The 20532-nt window shown below is 39.4% G+C and overlaps 1 protein-coding gene across 1 annotated transcript in view; it reads right to left on the reverse strand.

Moving 5' to 3' along the window:
- Nucleotides 1–20532, reverse strand: part of LOC139694170 (WD repeat-containing protein 11-like) — a 55880-nt gene that overhangs the window by 23245 nt on the left and 12103 nt on the right. The window contains exons 9-15 of the mRNA XM_071592600.1: nucleotides 18536–18697; nucleotides 17242–17447; nucleotides 13643–13893; nucleotides 10736–11119; nucleotides 8119–8227; nucleotides 3384–3770; nucleotides 155–376 (exon numbers count right to left, since the gene is read on the reverse strand). Of these exons, the coding sequence (XP_071448701.1) occupies nucleotides 155–376; nucleotides 3384–3770; nucleotides 8119–8227; nucleotides 10736–11119; nucleotides 13643–13893; nucleotides 17242–17447; nucleotides 18536–18697 (1721 nt within the window). The remainder of the gene's footprint in view (nucleotides 1–154; nucleotides 377–3383; nucleotides 3771–8118; nucleotides 8228–10735; nucleotides 11120–13642; nucleotides 13894–17241; nucleotides 17448–18535; nucleotides 18698–20532) is intronic.

Consider the following 20532-nt stretch of genomic DNA (forward strand, 5'->3'; position numbering starts at 1 on the left):
AGCATGGATATTAAATACTTCCACGAAGTAAAGCCTGAAACAATAGAATATAGAACAATACAAGGATTAACTCGTTACCCTTGTTCACAAACTCAAGCAAAAGTTAATTTTTTAAATGGCTAATGAATCAATGATTTGAAAAATGAGTGCCCACCTTTTTCAGATCATACAGGTCCACACCATCAGAGAAGAGGGCCAGCAGCTTGAGATTGCCTTTCCCGGGTGCAAAACGGAGTCTCTTCAGACACCCCCTGCCTGTGGATATGTTTCGTGACAGCCTGCCCTTCAAGTCCCACACATTCAGGGTCCCATCCGCATCACCCTGCACCACTGTGTCCGACTTGAATGCTATGCAAGTGACCATCCCGACCCCATGCTAGTCATCCAGGGAACAAACATTATGTCAATACAAATGCACTGCAACTCACTCATTAAACACACCCATTAAACATTAAGGGAGTCCAGCCTGACAAACCTCAAAGATCAGGAATTCAAAGAAATTGAATGGGCCAAAGCTGAGTTTTATCCTCTGTCATTATTGCAAGACAATTATGTGAAACAACAATTAACTGTCCAAATTATGGCATGTTGTCGCCCTGAATACACACTGCAATTGTACATAACTGGGAGGGAAAATTGATATCAAATGTACCTCACGGGACAACATAGCTTGGGCTCTTGACTTTCAACAGCTTCTAGTTTCAATTATTTCAAATGAAACACATGTAAAAAAATGAATAACTAGCAACACATTTTTTGGCATGATATTTAATTAAGTATCAACATGTCATAAAGGAAGCCTCCAAGGAATAATATAAGAATACCTATGATATGACCCACTTTAAAACTACTTATTAAATTATATACCTATTCTTAATTACCTCTTGTACTTCTTCACTCCAACACCAAATTTATCCTGATTACAGTTTGCTCCTGCAGTATTTCCTATTACTGTTTTACCCAGATGTGTTCTACCATCAATGTTATCTAGTGGTCTGCCATTTTAAGGCAAGAATTCTGGTGGGCACAGACCGTACACTCTCATGCTAACTTGCCTCTCCCAGCAGAAGACAACCAGACGTCCAACACCATATCAAATCCTTCATTCAGTTAAAACATCCCCATTCCCTCTTCCTGTCCCTTCCCAGCTTGCACCGCGCCCCCCTCCCCTCTGTCACGGTCTTCAACATCCCACAGTAAATTAAAATGCTTCGCTGAGAATCTATCTTTCTAGCCTCCTTGGGATATCTCTGAACAATCACCTCTCCTCCCCCACCTAGTACACTTCTAGCAATTCTCTATTTGATTCATTATGAGCCCATTTCACCCTTTTCATCCATCTCCACACACCCTCAACAGCCTCCAAATCTATGCTCATCATCCTGCTTCAACAACTGAGTTCCCAAGCTGCACAAAACCATCTTCTTCCATAGCTGCCTGAATATAAGCTCACACTATTTGCTGGAATTTTTAATTTAAAATAAAAATCCATCAGCTTTGAGTCTCTAAAAAAATTCTTTCAATATCTCAGGGTCAACTTAAGGATCATAAATAATAAATAATTAAATGGTTTTACATTAAATTTAAAGAATTAGGTTAATTTTATTTTTGATAGCTATTGTTTATTTTTTCTGTTCAAGTTCCCTGGTTCTATCACATAGGATCTATTAATTTAATAGATGTGAAGTAAGAGTTCAATTTTTTGATGTCCCAGTTTTCAAATAACACGATATTGAGATTTCTCTTGCAATCAAACCGAGGCTTTAAACTGTAACTCATCTGAGTAAGAACAGACATTCAATATAAACAATGCATACACAGCTGATTATTGAAAGTAATACCAAAACTGCCTTAGGAAGAGTGGTGTGATCATGATGGGACTTCTTGCATTCAAAGCGACTTACGACAACCAATTCCTAGCGTGAAAAATGCAGATTTAGTGGCATTTAAAGAGATAATGGCAAGGTGAAACGGCATTCGCTCATGAAAGAGTGCCACAAGACAGAGTTTCAAAGGATTGGATTGATGTCACCAAATCAAGGTGGCCATGGGAAACCTCAGAATATCAACCATAACTCTAACACATGTACACTTCTGCTTTTGAATATCTTCTGAAAAAAAATAATCTTTCTGAAGACAGTGATCTCAGAGGCTGCTTGAAGTGTAGCGTGCCATGAATATTGTTTATCAGAATTATTTCTGGAAATAAATCGGCAAACATCATTTGCCAACTACCACAGGTTTTGCCAATTACAATCAGGGTGTAGACAGCTACTTTAACACTTTTAAAATGTACCTAACCGCATGAAATGATCACCTTTTCCCATGATAACCATGCAAAAAATGAAACATTTAATGTATTTTAGGTTTTGCATGCATACCTGGAAATCACCAGCATGGGGATTTTAAAAATTACTTTTTTCTAAAATGTATTGGAGATTTCTGGGGGATCTGCTTCAACCCAGTGGTTGCTTCTTTTCAAGCAGATTAGGAATATTCCACCATCTTATTCTGGCTTTCATATAAACTCTCCTAAATAAAATTTTTCACCTTATCTGTTAACATTGCTAGTATTTCTATTGCCAAGTTTCTGCTACTATTATCCTGTTATTCTATGCAAACTAGACGATAATTCCTGGCAACAGCAATGGTTTTTTTGGGATGATTGCAAAATCATCTACATTGATTAGTTGCAAATAGGACAAACAATACACAGGGAGTACAATGCATCATTATTGTACTGGCTGAGCAAAAAAATCAAGGAAAAACATCCTCATTTGGCAGAGAAAAAAATTCTTATCCATCAAGACAATGAACAGGTGCACACATGTACACTTTTTCAATGGCAAAAATTATGGGATTTAAGTTTGAATTATTACCACATCCATCACATTCACCAGATTTGACTCCCACAAGGACTTTTTTTAATTTCCAGACTTGAAAAAAAATGGTCCTGCAGCCAATGATTCACGTCAAATGAAGAGGTCATCGCCAACACAGATGCCTATTTTGAGGACCTCCCAAAATCCTACATTATGGATGGCTAAAAAAAAGTTGGAGAAATACTGGCGAAAGTGTCTCAAGCTAACAGGAAATTATGATAAAAACTGAAAAAAAAACACCTAAATAATTTGCCTCACCAATTTTTCCTAGGGACTTATTGAAAATATCTGTTCAATGATATCACTTCCAGAGACATACTGCAAAAATTTCTTTTCATTCCAGAGGGTACAATCCATATCCAGGGGACGAGTTCAGCGGTTCTGGTACCTAGTTTTATTCCCCTAGGCATCAAGCCCAGATTAGAACAGTAAATAAAAATGGGAGAATGTGCAAATAGTACACTTGACATTTTAACAAAGGCACCCTCCACAGAGACTAACCTCAGCAGGGATTTTGATGCCATCGCGGACCACATTGCCCTCCACTGAGAAGTGGTACAGGTGACTGTCTGCATCACTGAAGACAAAGTGCTCCCTCGCCACCAGGAGGTGCTGCTGCTGCTGGAGGCTGAGCGCACTGTGCTCCAGTATCGCTTCCCCGAATGCCCCACTGCCACCACGCTCGGCTGAGGGCGTGGGTGCCCCCTGGAGGGTTGGCTGGATGGCACTTGATGGGGGGAAGAAGGGAGATGGGGTCGAGGGCAGCGTGGGCGTTGGCAGCAGGACAGGTGTAGAGCCGAAACTGATGAGGTCATCCGGTTGGTCCTTGTCCTCTCCATGCGCCAGCTTCTTCTTCAGTGACTTCAGGTTATGGATTGGTGACCATTCCTGAAGGGTACAGAAAAAAGCAAATGAGAATTTGCTTTGGAGGATTCTCTATCTTCTTTGAAATATTTTTTAAGGAGGGATCATAATGGTGGGGTGGCTGGCGTAATGGCTTCCCACCCAGAGGACTAGGGTTCGAATTCTGGAGATGGTAGATATTTTTCAGTAGTATCCCAATCCATACCTAAATTGCTTTGTGGAGGGAACTTTTCAGTTCGTGTGCCATTCCTCCGATAGGACGTTAATCTGCAGATCCCTTGGCGCCTATCGTTAAGAGTGGACTAATGCTGATGCCGGGTTCCTCTCCACCCTTCATCCTTTCCCATCTATCCATCCCTAATGGCACCAATGACCTCAGCTGTCAGTCACCTCCCCTAAAAACTACTACTATTTTATAAACGATAAAAGAATTTACTTTTTCCTGAGACAGTACTCCAATGACTTGGCTAATAATTAAATAAGATTTTTCCACAAGAAACAAAGCAGGATTAAATTTCCAAGCAGCAGTGAAGTTTTCACATGTATGATTTAGCTAAGAAAGAAGAGATTAGAACACCACCCACTTAATCCCTATTTTATATTTTTCCATTTAACATTTACTCATATTTAAGGTATTTTTTGTTGACCCAAACAAACCTGCACATAACATATTCAGTTACCCGATTTAGGGTCTATCAAGTTAATGAAATATCCACATTTAAAGTGAAAAATTCTGGTCCCTAAGCATATATAGCTTTTCAATAAGATACATTCATAAAATGTGGAGCATTTGCAACATACTACATCCTCAAACGAAAAAATGAATCATAAATGTTACATATATCACCAAAATTTACTGCAAACATTTGATCTAAGAGTAATTTGAATAATTAACATGGCTAGAATATTCCATCCAGAGTTATAAATACTTTTTTCAGCAATCTGATGCTCAATATGAAACTAATGCATTAGCTATCATTGGTATTCTACCAGTTAAGGTAGGTTTTGAATGGACACAGACTACATGGATACTGCTGAGCGTTTTGAAAAGGCAGTGTCAGGGCAAATAGGAATGGGATGAGAATAAATGTAAACAAAATGAATTTTATGTTGTTTAGGAATATCTATGTAAACACATTTTTAAGAAAAACCACAAATAAAAATTTTCCTTTCACATTTTTCACCTTTCTCCAGCTACACATTAAATGGCACAAAAAATCAAATCCCAATCCCGCATTGCATTGCCAGCGGCTTTTCCATGACTCAAAGGCTCCCTGGTAGGCGGATTGCAGAAGGTCCTTAAGGGTATGCGTTCAAGCTTCTTTGACGTCACTTACTGACCCATAGTGGTGTTGTCCTTAAAGGGAGGGAGGATTTCACTTTTGGGAATAGGAAAAAGTCAGCTGGTGCCAAGTTGGGGGTTCCCCAACTCCCACTGCAAGGGAGTTGGGGAATCATCGCGATGACGTAGCAGAAGGTTTTCGCAAGCAGACACTCTCGACTCTGCTCCAGGTCGTTTGTCCTAATGCCTTCAGGAGGAGGGGTTTAGCACAGATATTTCGCATCGCCAAATCTGCAGTAATAGTGTGTACACTGTCATCTTATTAATGTCAAAACGATCTGTGATCATGCGCACACTTAACCGATGGTCTGAATTCTGCAACTTCACACACACATCAGGAAAAAATTGCTAATGATACTTTTTCTACAAACATTGTACATTCCTCTTAAAATTATCACTCCAAAAATCACTGCTTACCTTCCACCTCACCTCATTCAGCTCTAAAACATCAATATTTCCTTTCTCCATCCCCGGGTTTCTATTTTTTAATTTCTTCCTGGCTTCATCAATACTAATAATACATCCTAATATTCCCAGTCTCTGAATTATAAGAGGTTCAGTACTTCTCTGCAATGTCTTTGCCATTTCCTACAGTTCTACTTTACAAGGGTTTCATGTGATGATGATCAACAAGTCTTGCCCCTTCTGCTGCTGGTCCGGATGCAAGACGCAGTGGGTGGTGTCCTGCAGTCGCCAGGGCTCATTCTAGTGATTTTTCAGCATATTTTTTTGGGATAAATAGTTGAGATAGTTTCCTGTGGCCTTCCTGAATTAGGTTTTAACGTGACACCTACTTAAAAATAAATGCCATCCCTCATGTGCACTTGGCTTTACAGCTACATCACTGAGAAACAGAAGTTGCATGCACTACCTTTCATCTGGCTCTTCGACCTCTTTGGCATGGCTTACTCTACGACATACAATCGTATTTGATTCCGCCAGCACAGCTCGTAAGAATCATCAGAATGCACAAGCCCTTAGACCACATCACGGTTGTAGGCCATGCGGGTGGAAAAACCAGCCATGTGATTATTACTGATAAATCTAACCTATCCTCCCTTACTCTAGCATGGGTAAATTATGGGTCTGGACTATAGTAGCTTAAGTGAAAAGCATACAGTGAAATGCAATCACAGAAGAAAAAATAATGCAATAATTAATTTGGCACATCATGCTAAAATGTGCAAGGACTTATTAAGAAATTAACTTACGTTTCAGCCTAGAGTGTCATGGTGGGTAGGGCTAAAGCCACCATCTTGGTGTCTAAACACCCCAACACTCAGTACTACGCATCCTGCTGTGGTAATGTTTTGCAGACTGTGGTTCTTCTACTTTACTCACATCGTGAACTGCTAAAATGTGCCCTGCTGCAGTGGAAAATCCCACGAGTGTTAAAGTCCAATCTATGATCAAGTTTTTACAGACAAAAAACCACAAGGCAATTGAAATTCACATGCAACTGTGTACGGAGACGGAATAATGAGTGAAGGTGGAGTGAGGCAGTGTTGCATTCTCAGTTTAAAAATGGCCACATCACTAATGTTCACAACGAGGACACTGCAGTGGTTGGACTAGCCTTATGGTGACAGATTAACTGACGATGAAAATAATCAAAAAAATCGTGAAAATTACCGATTTACGATTATGGATCTCTTGCTATACACAGCTTGCAACACAGCCCTTTGACAGAGATGCAGAATTGTATTCTGGTGTAAACAAGGGCTTAAAATGTAGGGGGTAGAGTAGGCTAATACTGACACCAGGTTTCTCTCCACCCGTCATCCTTTCCTGTCCATCCTCAATGGCACAAATGACCCCAGCTCTCAGTCCCCTCCCCCAAAACTACTGCTACTACTATTATGTAAGGTGGCAGATTTCTTCAGAGATGAAATTGAAAAGCTTGAGCCTCGTTATGATAAATGCCTCAACTTGAATGGCGACTATTTGGCAAAATAGTTAAATAACCTGCCTTTTAAATGTATACAATAAAACTTTGTCTTACCACTAGGCTCATACTTTATTTCAAAATGTAAGTTACTTTCTGGACAGCCCTCGTGTAACTAAAAAAGAAACATACTATTCTGTCCAATTAATACACAAACTGAGACTGAAAAAACTTTACTTTGCAAAATTGAGTGCACATTGATTTTGTCTCCTTCAAAGTACCCTGTACTTTGTAGTACTGCTACAAAGTACATCCTTCATTGTATCTACATCTTCCCAGTGATATCCCCTCATCAGATTTTTGCATTTTGCGAATAGGAAAGAGTCGCAGGGTGCAAGATCTGGTGAAAAAGGAGGATGATCAAGGATACTGATTTGCCAGAAACTGGAGAACAATCAATGCTGAATGTGCAGGTGCATTGTCATGGCGAAGGAAGGATCCATCCATCATGATCGGTTGAAATAGTGTTCACAGTTGATTTTCCTAAATTCAGTTCATCAGCTATCATTCGGGCAGTTTTTCCAAGATCGGCAAGGACCAGGGACTGCACACGATCAATGTTGTCGTCAACACGGGAGGTCGAAGGTCGTCCCGGCCTTTGAATCATCCGTGGCGTCTTGTCGGCCATATTTAAAATGCTTTATCCGCTTGAAAACTGATGTTTTCTTCAGAGCATTATCATTGCAAACAGCTGTCAACATTCGGTAACTTCAAGATAACTTTTACCGCACTTCACCAAAAAACTTGATGTTGATTCGTTGCTCCGTGATTTCGTCAATTTCCATTTTTCACAAAGAGTAATAACAAGCACAACAGAAACCAACATAACTGGCACCATATGTACAGCCTGACAATCTGCCAAGCACAGATGGCCCTTTGGGTCTCGGGCAAATAGTGCCGCTGGAGGGCGGGGCTCTAGTCTACGTTATTGCCACTAGATTGCACCAGTTTGCGTAGTTATTGGACAGACCATGTGTATCCAAAAATCAATTCCAATTTCTTCGCTAGGAGCACAGTTGGATAATTTCCCCTTTAAAAAGTGCAAGATATCATCAAAGTGGAATAGTTTTACACTAATAACTCACCAGTGCTGTAACAAGGGGGAATTTCCTGGGCATTGTTCGTAAGATGCAAAGTGAGCGGAGATCCCAGAGTTCAAACGGACCATCCCTCATTATGAGAACAAAGTACTGCCTGCAAGCAAAGAATGAAAAAGAATTCGATGATCCAAAATACTGCACACATGAGTTATTAACACACATTATGACAAGTCAGATTTGAGAAATGTAATTAGTGAAACAACAACAGAGAAAAATGGTCACAGCCATAATCAAGGATTAACATCTAATGAACTACACACACACACAGGCAATCACCATTTAAGGTATTTCCCAGTTCGTAAGATGCGCTCTTTTTAATGCAAAGTGTGCCCTCAAACTAGCCTGCTTCTTCTCATGGGCCATGGGGATATTAATGGTATGCCTTCATCTGCTAAGGCACTAGCCTAATCTCCAGAAAAAATATTTACTGTTGAGTATCTTTTTCTCTCATCAGACATAGGCAATGGTTGTCTTTATAACAAACTTTGATAATAACAGTGTTTTGAGCCAGTGATAAACAATAAAACTATTCTAATCTATGCTAGCCTAAAACTAAAAATCATCTCCCTTGATTCCCCAGGATTCGAACCCAGATTCCTCAATGTCTGGGCAAGCACTTAAGCCAGTTAAGCTACCAAGGCATCTATAACCCCATTAAAGTTACTGTTGTGGCATCTGCCACAGTTCTTAGGTTTGCTTTCCACCATAACAAGGCAGTAGTCCATGAGGAGGGAGTATATTAGTGGGGTATGAGTACATATATGCTATGGAAGTTGGTGCCTCTTTTGCCATTTCATACCTTAACAAAGATGCAGGATGATGCTAAGATTTAGATATACCTTTCCTCTGACATATTATTTTGAGATAATTGCCTTGTTATCAGAAGAGCCTTTTATGCTCAGAAACAATCTATATACTGAACCATATACTGAATTCCTATCTGCACCCCAAATAAACTCCTTTTTGCAAGAGCCATTATCTTAATACTCCCTTAACTCTATACACTAACATGTTAAGTGAAATCAACACTAGAAAATTTTCTAAACAAATGCTGATTACCATGATTACTGTACCCATTCAAGAAATAACATACACTCAAATTATTACTCAGGAACTGTTTGTCTAAAAGGTTCTTACCATTCTAACTCTGTAATATTAAAATGGAATTCCCAATATAATCAAAGGTAACACCTCTCCTATTCAAATATTTACAATGAGGATTAAATTAATTCTTTGCCAATAAGTGTTACTAAAGCTTCAGTGCCTTTTTAGAAGACTATAATGTCAAATACGATGGCTGTCCATAAAGTGACCTAAGTTAGAAATAAAATCTGAACATAGAGACAAGACAAAGTTTTATTATATACATTTGAAAGGCAGAATCTTAAACTATTTTTCCCTACAGTCACCATTCAAATTGAGGCATTTATCACTATGATACACAAGTTTTTTAATTCCATCTCTGGAGACATCTGTCGCATGTCACAAGGCTAAGCTGACCACTGTGGTCCTTGTCGTGAACATTGGTGCTAAGGCCATTTTTACACTGAGAATGCACCACTGCCTCAGTCTGCCTTCACTCATTATTATTCCGTCTCTTCATGCTCCTTACAAAATTACCTATGAGTTTCAATCGGCTGGTGTTAGTTTTTTGCCAGCAAAAACTTAATCACAGATTGTTCTTCACAATCCGTGGGATTTTCTATTGCAGCACATATTTTGACAGTTCCCAGGGTGAGCAAAATATAAGAACCAGAGTCTGTACACTACTACTAGCAGGATGCACACTGAGTGTAGGGACACCAAGATGGTGGCTCTATCTGGCCCTACCATTTCGGCTGGGCCAAAATGTAAGCTACTTCCTGGACATCCCTTGTATGTTACTTGATCATTTTATTTTTTTTTATCTTTTTTCTATTTTGGTGTCATGACTTGATGTAACCAAATAAATGCAATATGCAAATAATGAAATAAATATATAATATTATTTTTTGCTGCATTAATATCGTGTGTTTAAGATATGATTTTGGGGTTCAAAAGTAAAAGGGAGCTAGTTGAAATAAATGCCTATATTCTGTACACATTTCTGAATATCTCTTTTGAAAACTTGAGGAGATCATCTTCATACGTGATTTACCGAAGAGTCTTGCTACAAATTGCAACTATGGCACAGCAAATGTATGCTATGCCATAGTTTCAATTTGAATGCTAACCTAAATTATTTCTGTTTACACATATATCTGGTGAATATGAAAATTTTAAAACAAGATTGCTTTCATGTTTCATTCAATTCAATTCAATATCATTCTCACGTATTTCCTTTTATTAAATTCACTGTTTTGATAATCAATCACAGGGTTTCCTTTTGTTTTTTCCTGTTTTATACATCAAATTTGATAAATTAAAAAACTAGTCAATAAATAAAACTAAATGCATATAATCCCTTAACTGGATACAACTTCCAAGAATTGGATACAATTATTCTGAGACTGCATTATCCAGGCAGTGGCTTGAGTATTAATTACAGCATTGCGCTCAATCAGAATATTAAACGAATTGCTATGCAATGGAATATCAATGGAAGAATCATGTTTGCACTCACTTGAGGGGAGATATCCTGAGCATGTCGATGGGTGACTCATCACCCCTCTCTGCTCGCAGCACCACTGATGTCCCCGAGAGGATCTCTGTGAGCAGCAACTCATTCCTGACGAGGCCTCCTCCACCACTGCCCCCCCCTCCCCCAGCCCCTCCACCCCCCACGCCCCCCACACCCCCCACGCCCGATCCCCCACCCCCCCCGGAGACTGAGCCCACCCCCCCCGCACCAACGCCACCCCCTGCACCACTCTGCACCCCACCCGAGCCCCCAACCGATCCCCCCACCCCAGACAGCAATGAACCCGACAGGTTTGGGGCCCCAGGGCCTGGGCCTCCAAGGTGGGCATACGAGAGGAACGTGGTCAAAGAGGACCACTCGATGCCCCTGCAAACAATCCCAGAACACAACATGCACTTGCTTCTTACTTCGTAATGCCAAAATGCCTGCATATAATAGAATTATCACTTTGAACACACAACCCATGCGGCTGATTTAACCTCTGGCAACTTTTGATAGAGTAATTGAGTGGATTTAATGAATGTATCGCAAAAAACAGGAATAGATTGGCAGGATAGGAGACTTGGAGAATCCATTCACTTCTTCCTCCATCCATTGCCGAGCACATTTAAAATCCAGACCGATAGGTATGTAATGTGAATCAATGTGAACAAAACAAAGTTTATGAGATTTTCCACTACAATTAAGGCTAAATTAAAAAAGGCCTTCATTTACTAGGACAGGTGAAACAGTTTACCTATCTTGGCAGTGCCCTGAACCAAAATGGTCAAAGAAGTAGGGACATAAGACTGAGAATTGCCTGAGGTAAGGGAGCTTTCACAAGGGGGAGTGAATTGAAGACAGGGACATTGAGTAGGGATCATGCTTGCTGTTGATTAAAACATTGATACTTTGCTCATGAAAAGTGCCACACACATTTGAATGCAAGCCATTTGCCCAAGGAGTGTGGACAATGTTTGATTAACTGCAAAAACTTGACATAAAAGGTTTGTACAACAAAGAACCAAGAAAAACAGATTTATTTAAGATATTGCTACAATGCCTCAAATTCTTCAATGCACATAAATTCAGTGTCGACGCACTTTTTCCAGCAGCTTTTTCACGACTTGAAGGCTCCCTAGTAGGTGTATTCCAGATAAGGGTACTCTTAAGGGTATGGGCGCAAGCTCCTTTGCAGGCACTTTAGTATCCAATGGTAGTTTGTCCTTCGCAGGAGAATTCCACTTTTTGGAAAAGGAAATAGTCGGCTGGTGCCAAGTTGGAAGGACTGTAAGGGAGGTGTGGAATTTTGGCGATGCCGTGGCAGAAGGTGTTTGCAAGCAGACACTCTCAACTCTGCTCTCGGTCAAGACCTTCAGGAGGATGAGTTGAGCGCAGGTCTTTTGCATTGCCAAATTTTCAGTGATAATGGTGCGCACTGTCATCTTGTATCAATGCCAATACAATCTGAGATCAGGCATGCACTTCACTGACGGTGCGCTGAATTCAGCACTTCATGCACACATTACACATTGTCATTGGTCCTTGACATCGACGGCCATCTAGTGCAGGGCTTGTTCTCCACACTCTTTCAGCCACGTTAGAACAGCTTGTGTCACTTAAAAACTGCAATTTGTGACATGCTTTCATCCTCAAACACTTGAAGAATCATGCCCAACGTCTCCGACCTGATTTACCCACTCCAAAACAAAATTTGATGGCATACCGCTACTTAATTGTTCCCTGTATTTTGTTATTGCACCAAGTCACTCGACAAGGGTCCAATAAAAACATGACTTATCCTCAAGGAATGCTCGCAGGCATTTGGCACTTGGTGCGTGCTGAAAGTCAGACCCCTCGCCACTGAGCCTGTGCAGTTAGAGTGTGCTGCGACATAGAGTCATGCCACGAAAAAATTGTCCCTGATAATTTGTATGAAAACCTTGTACATATCATGAATATATGCATTCCTAACAGTGCCTCTGTTTCCGAGAGGGGGATTGCCCCAGCAGTGTATGCAGAGTTCAGTCAGTAGCAAAGCATTGACATTTGTGCCTGAGTAAACAGATTTACATTTAATATATTTTTTTTGGAAATTGAGTCGACAACCCTAATATATAAAAAATTAACCTGAGTAAAATATATTTGCTTATTTTTATTTATATTATTATTATTTACCAGGGTAAAATATATACTTACCTCACATTAAAACAAAAATTGTACCCTCTGTGAACAGCAATTAAATGTTTCCTAAATTTCACCAGAATGTGGAAAAATATATAGGCAATGTACAAATTCTTCAATGGCATCAATCAGTGCCGGGAAGAATAAAACAGCAGCAAAACCAGTGTTTTTAAGTGACTGAAATCCAATACAGCATTTTCAAAAAAATTCATTAAAATGCAAAAAAATTGCAGAAAATCTAAAAATCGGTGAACTCCAAAATGAATTTTGCCATAGAAAAGCTGAAACACATCTGAAATGTGGAGGTAAGGATACAAGTTGGGACAACAGTCATTTGGTCCTTTTATGGCATCGGAAAAGCGACTGATAGCAATGAAATTCTCGAATGACCCCTGCATAGGTGGAAAGAAAGGAATGACATCCACATTGAATGGGTTAATGGGTCAGGTCAATGGATGGAAGTCCACTGTATTCTGAATCATGTCCACAGTTAGGCATTCATTTTCGTATGTGTTTACTAAATGCTTTTAGCTCCCTACATTTAGTGTAATCACCATTAATTTCCAGGACATTTCACTGTTTGATAAAACAGATCAAACAAAATCGCGTTTTTGCAATTTTAATACAAATGAATACTTAATATTATTTCATATCATTGCACTTCCTTAATATGTGGCCTTTTTTTTGTGGTCACTGATATTGCTCCAATTAATGGATTCAACAAACCTCACAGGATAGGAATGCAGGGAGTATTCCTTTTCCAGAGCACCTGTGGCGACGTTGATCACTTGGATGGAGCCCGCTGCATTGCCCACAGCAATGATGGGGCTATACTGGGCCCAGTTCCTGGTGGTCAGCGGTGGGCACATCCGCATGGCTGTCATGGGAGATGACCCTGAGAGGCCCGAGAGGAGGCCAGTGATGACGAGGCGTAACTGTGTCCCTACTGGAGTCTGCTGACCGCCAATTGTCTGCGTCTACACACAAGGAAAGGAGAAACAAACAAAATAAGATAGTGAAAACTCATCATCTCGATCTTTAGTTCATTGATTGCATAGGGAAACCTCACTTTCAAGGCGGTAAAACTACTATGGCACTCAAGGACGTGGATTAGCATTCAACTACAGACTGGAGGATCCCAGTTTCAAACCTGGTCGGTGCTTTTGCACACTTACCCCTAGGAGCCAAAGATGTGTGATTTTTCTAACCACCAGAACCATCATAGGTAACCACAGGTGACATAAAAGGAATGGGGACATGACCCTCTTTTTAATTAGTACCAGTTAATCAACAAGTGAATTTCACAAACAGCACATGAGATTCCCCTCCCCAGGGATTAACATCTTTGCCTTGGAGGAAGGGCCTAGTGAAACTCTGTCAAATTTATTACAAATAAAATGGTTAGATTTTCACTGCTTGTCATTGAGATCATTTAGGGGTGAATGTTTTTTCAGTAAGCCATACACACAGTAATCAACCCAAAGGTCGGTTTTTGGTAGGTGGAGATAGAGTTCACCCAGTACTAACCCCTATACGGTGTGTGAAATTCACATATCATCAGGATAATACTGGGGGGGCAGTGCCTTTACTTCTGTCGGTTTTGGTTTCCCAGGGATTATGGTACCCAAAATATGAGACTAAATGGGTGGAGCTGAGGGTGCCCAGAAAGGTTTGCCTGGGAATCAAACCAGGGCCCTCCGGTCCACAGTCCAATGTTCTACTCCTGAACTACCACGACCAGTTCTTTTAATATGGTTTTTTCAGTAATCATAAGTTGCATACATATGAAAAATTTCATTTTGGTGATGTCTAAGCATGGCATTAGTCAATCACAAAGTGTAATAGCAGGTAAAATGGTATGCAGGAACGTTTCCAGAAATACAGGGTGCGACAGCATAACTTGCTGATTTGCATGACAAATGCCGTGCAAAATCAGCAAGTGAAGTTACCACACCTGTTAAGTAGGTAACCTGAATTTCATGGTTTCAGGTTCAACTATGTGGAAGTTCACGTTCATTAAATAAGAGGGACACTGTGTTCGTCCACTGGATTTCATTCAGGCCAAACTACTTTCAATGCTTCATCATCGTCATCAGGTACCCGATGACAACACTAATGCATTTAAACTAGTTCTACTTGAATAAGATCCCGTGGACGAAGAGAGTCTCCCTCTTATTTCATACATGTATGCACTCATTATTCATCTGGTCAAAATACATCACATTTTACCAAATAATCTTTAGCAAAATTGTTAAATAATGAAAACATTGGAGTAGATAGTAAAATGTAATGCCTTCTTAGAAAATAAAATATACGAGGGTCATCCGGAAAGTAGTACCCGTTCGTGAAATAAAGACACAAAAGTAAATATTAACAAACATAAAAAATTTTATTTGAAAGAGGATACTTTAAACTACTTCTCAACATAATCTCCAAGCAAATTAAGGCATTTGTCATAACGTGTGACAAGTTTCTGTATTCCTGCTGCATAGTCCTTCGCCGCCAGCTCATTGAGATACGCGAGGGACCCATCTTGCACAAATTTTTGCATAATGCAGATGGTGTTTAACAATTTCATGAACAATTGTTCGAGAAACATTGGGAAAATGCTCACAGATGTCATCAATTGTGACGCGCCGATCGTTCCTCACGAATTCGTCAACTGAGCTCACCAGTTGGTCTGTAATGACAGACGGTCTCCCCGAACGCTCATCGTCGTGTGTGTTCCCCCTCCCCATGTTGAAGTTGCGACACCACCGCCGAACAGACGACTCGTCCATTACATTGTCTCCATACACCTCCTTTAATTGGCGATGAATATCACATGGGCGAACGTTTCTTGCATTGAGGAATTTAATCACTGCCCTCACTTCACAACTGGCGGCGTTCTCAATTTTTTTAAACATTGTAAACAATCACAGAAACAACACAGGCAATGCTAGCGTCACGCAACTTGGCTCAGAGAAGGCAGACAAGCCACTGAAGCTATCTGACCTCGTCCAGCGGCTACTCGCGTCGTCAGCACTTCATGCGGCACGAACGGGTACTACTTTCCGGATGACCCTCGTAGGTAAACATTCACGTTAGAAAAAAAGTAAATTGTCAACAATAAACCATCATCAAATGGAAGCAATGTTCAAGTTGGACGCCTGACACCTAAACCAAGATATCTGTATCTTATGGTTTCTTGGAAAATATGCTAATTTTATAAAACGTGCCTGTTTGTACATTTCTTTGAACATTTATTTCACCATGCTTCAAGGTGCCTTTGATAATGTCGACCAAGGAATATCCGAAGCCACATTTGAGCTAAACAAATTGCTCCTTAAAGCATTGGCTTACAGTCAATGGTATTCATATGACACATTTTACTGGAAGCACCACTGCACCCTCTCACTCAACCCAAAACCCATTCTCTAACTTTCAGCGTGACAAAATATTCGAGACAGCTGAGAGGTTAAACAGCTTCCTTCCCAATCTAAAGGCTTCTGGTTCAAGCCCAAGTTCTGGCCCAAGAAGTATATTTTTATGTTTATAAATTCTTCCATTTTTTGCTTATTTACTCTGATTCAATGTGAACACATGAGACAGACCATTTTACTTAAATTGTAATCAAATCAAATACATCTCATTTCCTTGTAAGAAAGATATGTATTTTAATGCCAAATTTATGTTACTACTTTATTTTGAAATACATATATCTATTTAAAGTCAAATTGGCATAGGTCCACTACCTTCAAGAAATGTAAGATTTATGCCAGCAAATATTATCATTTTGTTCACCAACTGATATCATTTTGGGTTCACCCAACTAATACGCCGGGAAAGCACCAGATCTTTCATGATATCATTTTGACTAATAAATGATACATAAGTACATATTGATGTGGACATGATATCAGGCCAATATCAAGATGCCACTTGGTGATGATGCTCCTTTCAGTATATGAGGATGATTATTATGAACATTATTCAATACCCTACTGCAGGGAACCATACTCTTTTACACACAGCTATATTTTCTTCCCAAGTCAAGCACTCATCGCCTTAAATACTCCATAAACTATTAACCACCTTGATGCTGGCATTTTCCAGCCTTTTATCTTTTAGGCTTCCCTACCATCATTCACAAATATTATGCAATAATGTACATCATCCACTTTATCAATTATTTCATAGTCTACCATAACACTGCTCTTACTCCTCCAACTTGCCCAATCAAAACTTTACCTTGATTCAAACAAATTTATCCTTCATTTTTGCCCAATAACCCATTTAAGTTTAATTCATCTTAAGACAAGGAAAAAATCACAATTTACACTTACCAGTGGCGGCACAAGTTCACTTAAAGTATCTAAATATCTGGGGTTTGTCATCTTTAACGTTTGTTTCTGGCTCGTTGGTTGGTTGGACAAGTTAAGTTTCCACAGTGATTCGGGGCCACTGCTCTTAACACCTTCTTGATTCATATTTGGTTGCCACTTGTGCTTTATCTCCAAGAACACAATTTTTCCAGTTGTCAGGAAGAGTGCTGTTGTATTGAAGAAGAAGCAGAAATTAAATTGGAGGACCCGAACACCACAAGACACTTTCCGGGCAGTGCTTAAATTTCAACATGAGATGAAAATAACCACAAATCTGTTAATAGAATAACAAAAATATCAATTATATCATTTGATGTTTCAGAAGAGCTTGCTCATTATTTTTAATAAAGGGGCAAAACGGCTGGGTAATTACAGTTAAACTCTTGTTATTTGCATAGTTGGAATTTGTATTTTCCAAATGTTTATAACATTTGCCTCCAGTCCTATCCACTTTCCTATTACCCTAAAGTGAGCAAAACCCCATACGCGCACTCAATTAGAAACAAGTTACCACCAAAGAAGCAAATCTTTTCTGTGTCCAGAGTTGACAATGGTATGAGAATGCTGCCTCACAATTCCTTCCCGAGTGCAGAGACAGGTCCACCCCCTGAGCCTCATGCCACAGATTGAGGGAGAGTGGAAGGAGACTATGGGAGGCATCGAAGCTGAGAAACAATTCAAAGTTCTACACTTAATGCGGTAAAAGAAAATCCACTCATGAAGCACACCACCAATTTACCTTCATTTAATCATTACCTATCACATATATAAATATAGTTTATTATATCAGATCTCGGGAATTTTCCAGGCATAGAATTGGTATTTTGGAAGACTGCAGCATTGTCAATAAATTACATGGAATTGTGCTTGACATGTAAGTACTAACTGACAGTAACATTTATTAAATTATATAGTTTTGAAAATGTCAGCATTCCTCCATCAATAAAACTAGCTCAGCTTGTTTAGGACTTTTATATGATTTTTAGAAGTGGAATCAGAATTGGGTTGAATAATATTTACTCTATGGATTTGAGGTTTCAGTCAAATTCTAAAACGTTTTCCCATTGCTCCCAGCCCATAAATGCCTCACACATTAACTGAATGAAGAGTTTGATTGGCCTGATTTAAATGGCTACTAGGACAAATAATCAATTGAAAAGCTTTACGTATTAATGAGATGGTGTAATTCACTTCTTATTGAGGGGGGAGGGAGCTTCCGTGTCATCCTAGCAATATAAAAACTGGACCAACATACCCATTCTCCTTTCACACATGGGGCTCACAGCCATTCCAAGGACTTTGGTTCCTTTTGTTTGGCGTATTGGCTCACTTTGGCAACGCTGTTCATAGCCAACCTCCAGAAATGCCTCTCCCAATGATGTGGAAGCACTACCTCCTCCAAAGGATGATGCATTATCTGAAAGGAAATTATCAATCCATTAATTAAGCATGCAACTCCCAAGGGCAGAGGGGTATCAGGTGCCGGAATTATAATGGACCAAGGATGGAACCCTGATGGATTCTGCTTAAAACAAGAGCCTCACCTGGGAAGGTTTCCATCAGAGTCCTTCACTGTTTGAAGTAGAGTGTTCAAATAGGAGTGTAACCAATTCAATTTGGAGCGAGAAAAATTAAAAATTTTCATTTGAAAAGTAAGCGTAAGTGGATCACTCAATTGAAAGCTTTGGTAAAATCAAATAATATAAAACTATGGCCATTAGTTCATCAATTTCAGAGGGTATATCATTGGTTGAATTGAGAAGCAATTACTTTGTGGTAAAGTCTACATGAAAAACTAAGTTAAATGATGAAATACACTGATATAGACCATAGTTTCTTCATTAACAACCCACTCAAGAACTTTTGATTCACCACACAAAATGATATTGGTCAATAAGGAGCAGGAGAGGAAGAACTTTTAATCTTTTTTCATGGGCCTTGTTATCAACGACTTCCACATTGAATGATATTCAGCATGACGTAGAGAGTGATTAAAAATATCCAATATTGCTGGTAGTAGAGTAGGAGCAGATTTATTTATGCAATCAATGGATACTTCATCAATTCCCATTAAACTCCCTTCTGAAAACTTAGGGAATTTGTTCAGGTCGTCTGGTGGCAAGTTTTGAAAATAGACACTCTCTCGGTTAAAATAAATTAAGAAATCTCAGGAAGCAGCAGAAGGGTCTCAATTATAATACATACTTGAAGTAGGGATGGAAGACTAAAGAAAATAATCATTTAGCTTGCCAATTGTTAAGTTAAGGGATTATTGAATTATTGCATGGAGGTATGAGCCCCAATTCCAAATTCCACTAGGTTATTTCAGTCTAGAACAAGCTGTAGACTAGTGACAATGCTGAAGACTCAATAATGACTGAACATGATTCACGAGTCCTTTGCTTTTTTGATGGGATGAAAGCCGGCCAAAGCCTGTGATTATTTTAAATTTTTTTCCGAATTTCACCAGTCAAATGCATAAAGGTCCATTGGTGATAAGGGTATTTATCAAAGGAGAATCAAAAACTTGGGAGTTTAGAATCAATTGAGCTTGAAAAAACAGGTTGTTTCAGTCAAGGGAGGAAGGGTCTTTTGAAAATGATTCCGATCAAAAGTTTTAAAGTTGTGATAAGTTAAAAGAGGTGAAGAGATAGGGAAAACATTTAACTAATAGGAGATATTGAACAGTCATGGGTGAAGAGAAAGGGGATTGGCAATTGAGAATATGACTGGACTTCACTCTAATCATCACCTATTCATAGGTCTAGCATCATGCAACATGTTTCCTAATCATAAATGGCTCTGAATGGCCAAATGAAAGCAATTGGAATAAATAAAATCCATTATATAAGAGCTATTACTGCTTTTTCTCAACATATCCACATTAAAATGAGCTTTAATAACAATGTTTTCATAAGTTGGAATGAGTTTCAAAAAGGCATTTTCGAAATTATTCATACGACCATTTATTGGTGCATGATATACCACAGAAAATTACAGCTAGGACCTTGATTATCCAGAGACTGCCTATATCACAAATTCTGGTCAGGAGCACTACACAGAGGCAAGGCGAGTTAGTTCAGAGAAATTGAGGTGAAGGAAGACAAAGATACCAACGCAGCCCAAATTTTTAACAGCCTCTCCAGTTCCTAGATGATGAAACTCATGTCTTAACAACATTTCCTAGGAGACATGAAGCCTAAGCCAAGTCTGTCATGCAGATTATATCAGAATCAAAAGAACCAAAATAGG

This window comes from Hetaerina americana, unplaced genomic scaffold, assembly GCF_022747635.1.
Source record: "Hetaerina americana unplaced genomic scaffold, ioHetAmer1.1.p SCAF_5, whole genome shotgun sequence".
Classification (NCBI taxonomy): domain Eukaryota; kingdom Metazoa; phylum Arthropoda; class Insecta; order Odonata; family Calopterygidae; genus Hetaerina; species Hetaerina americana.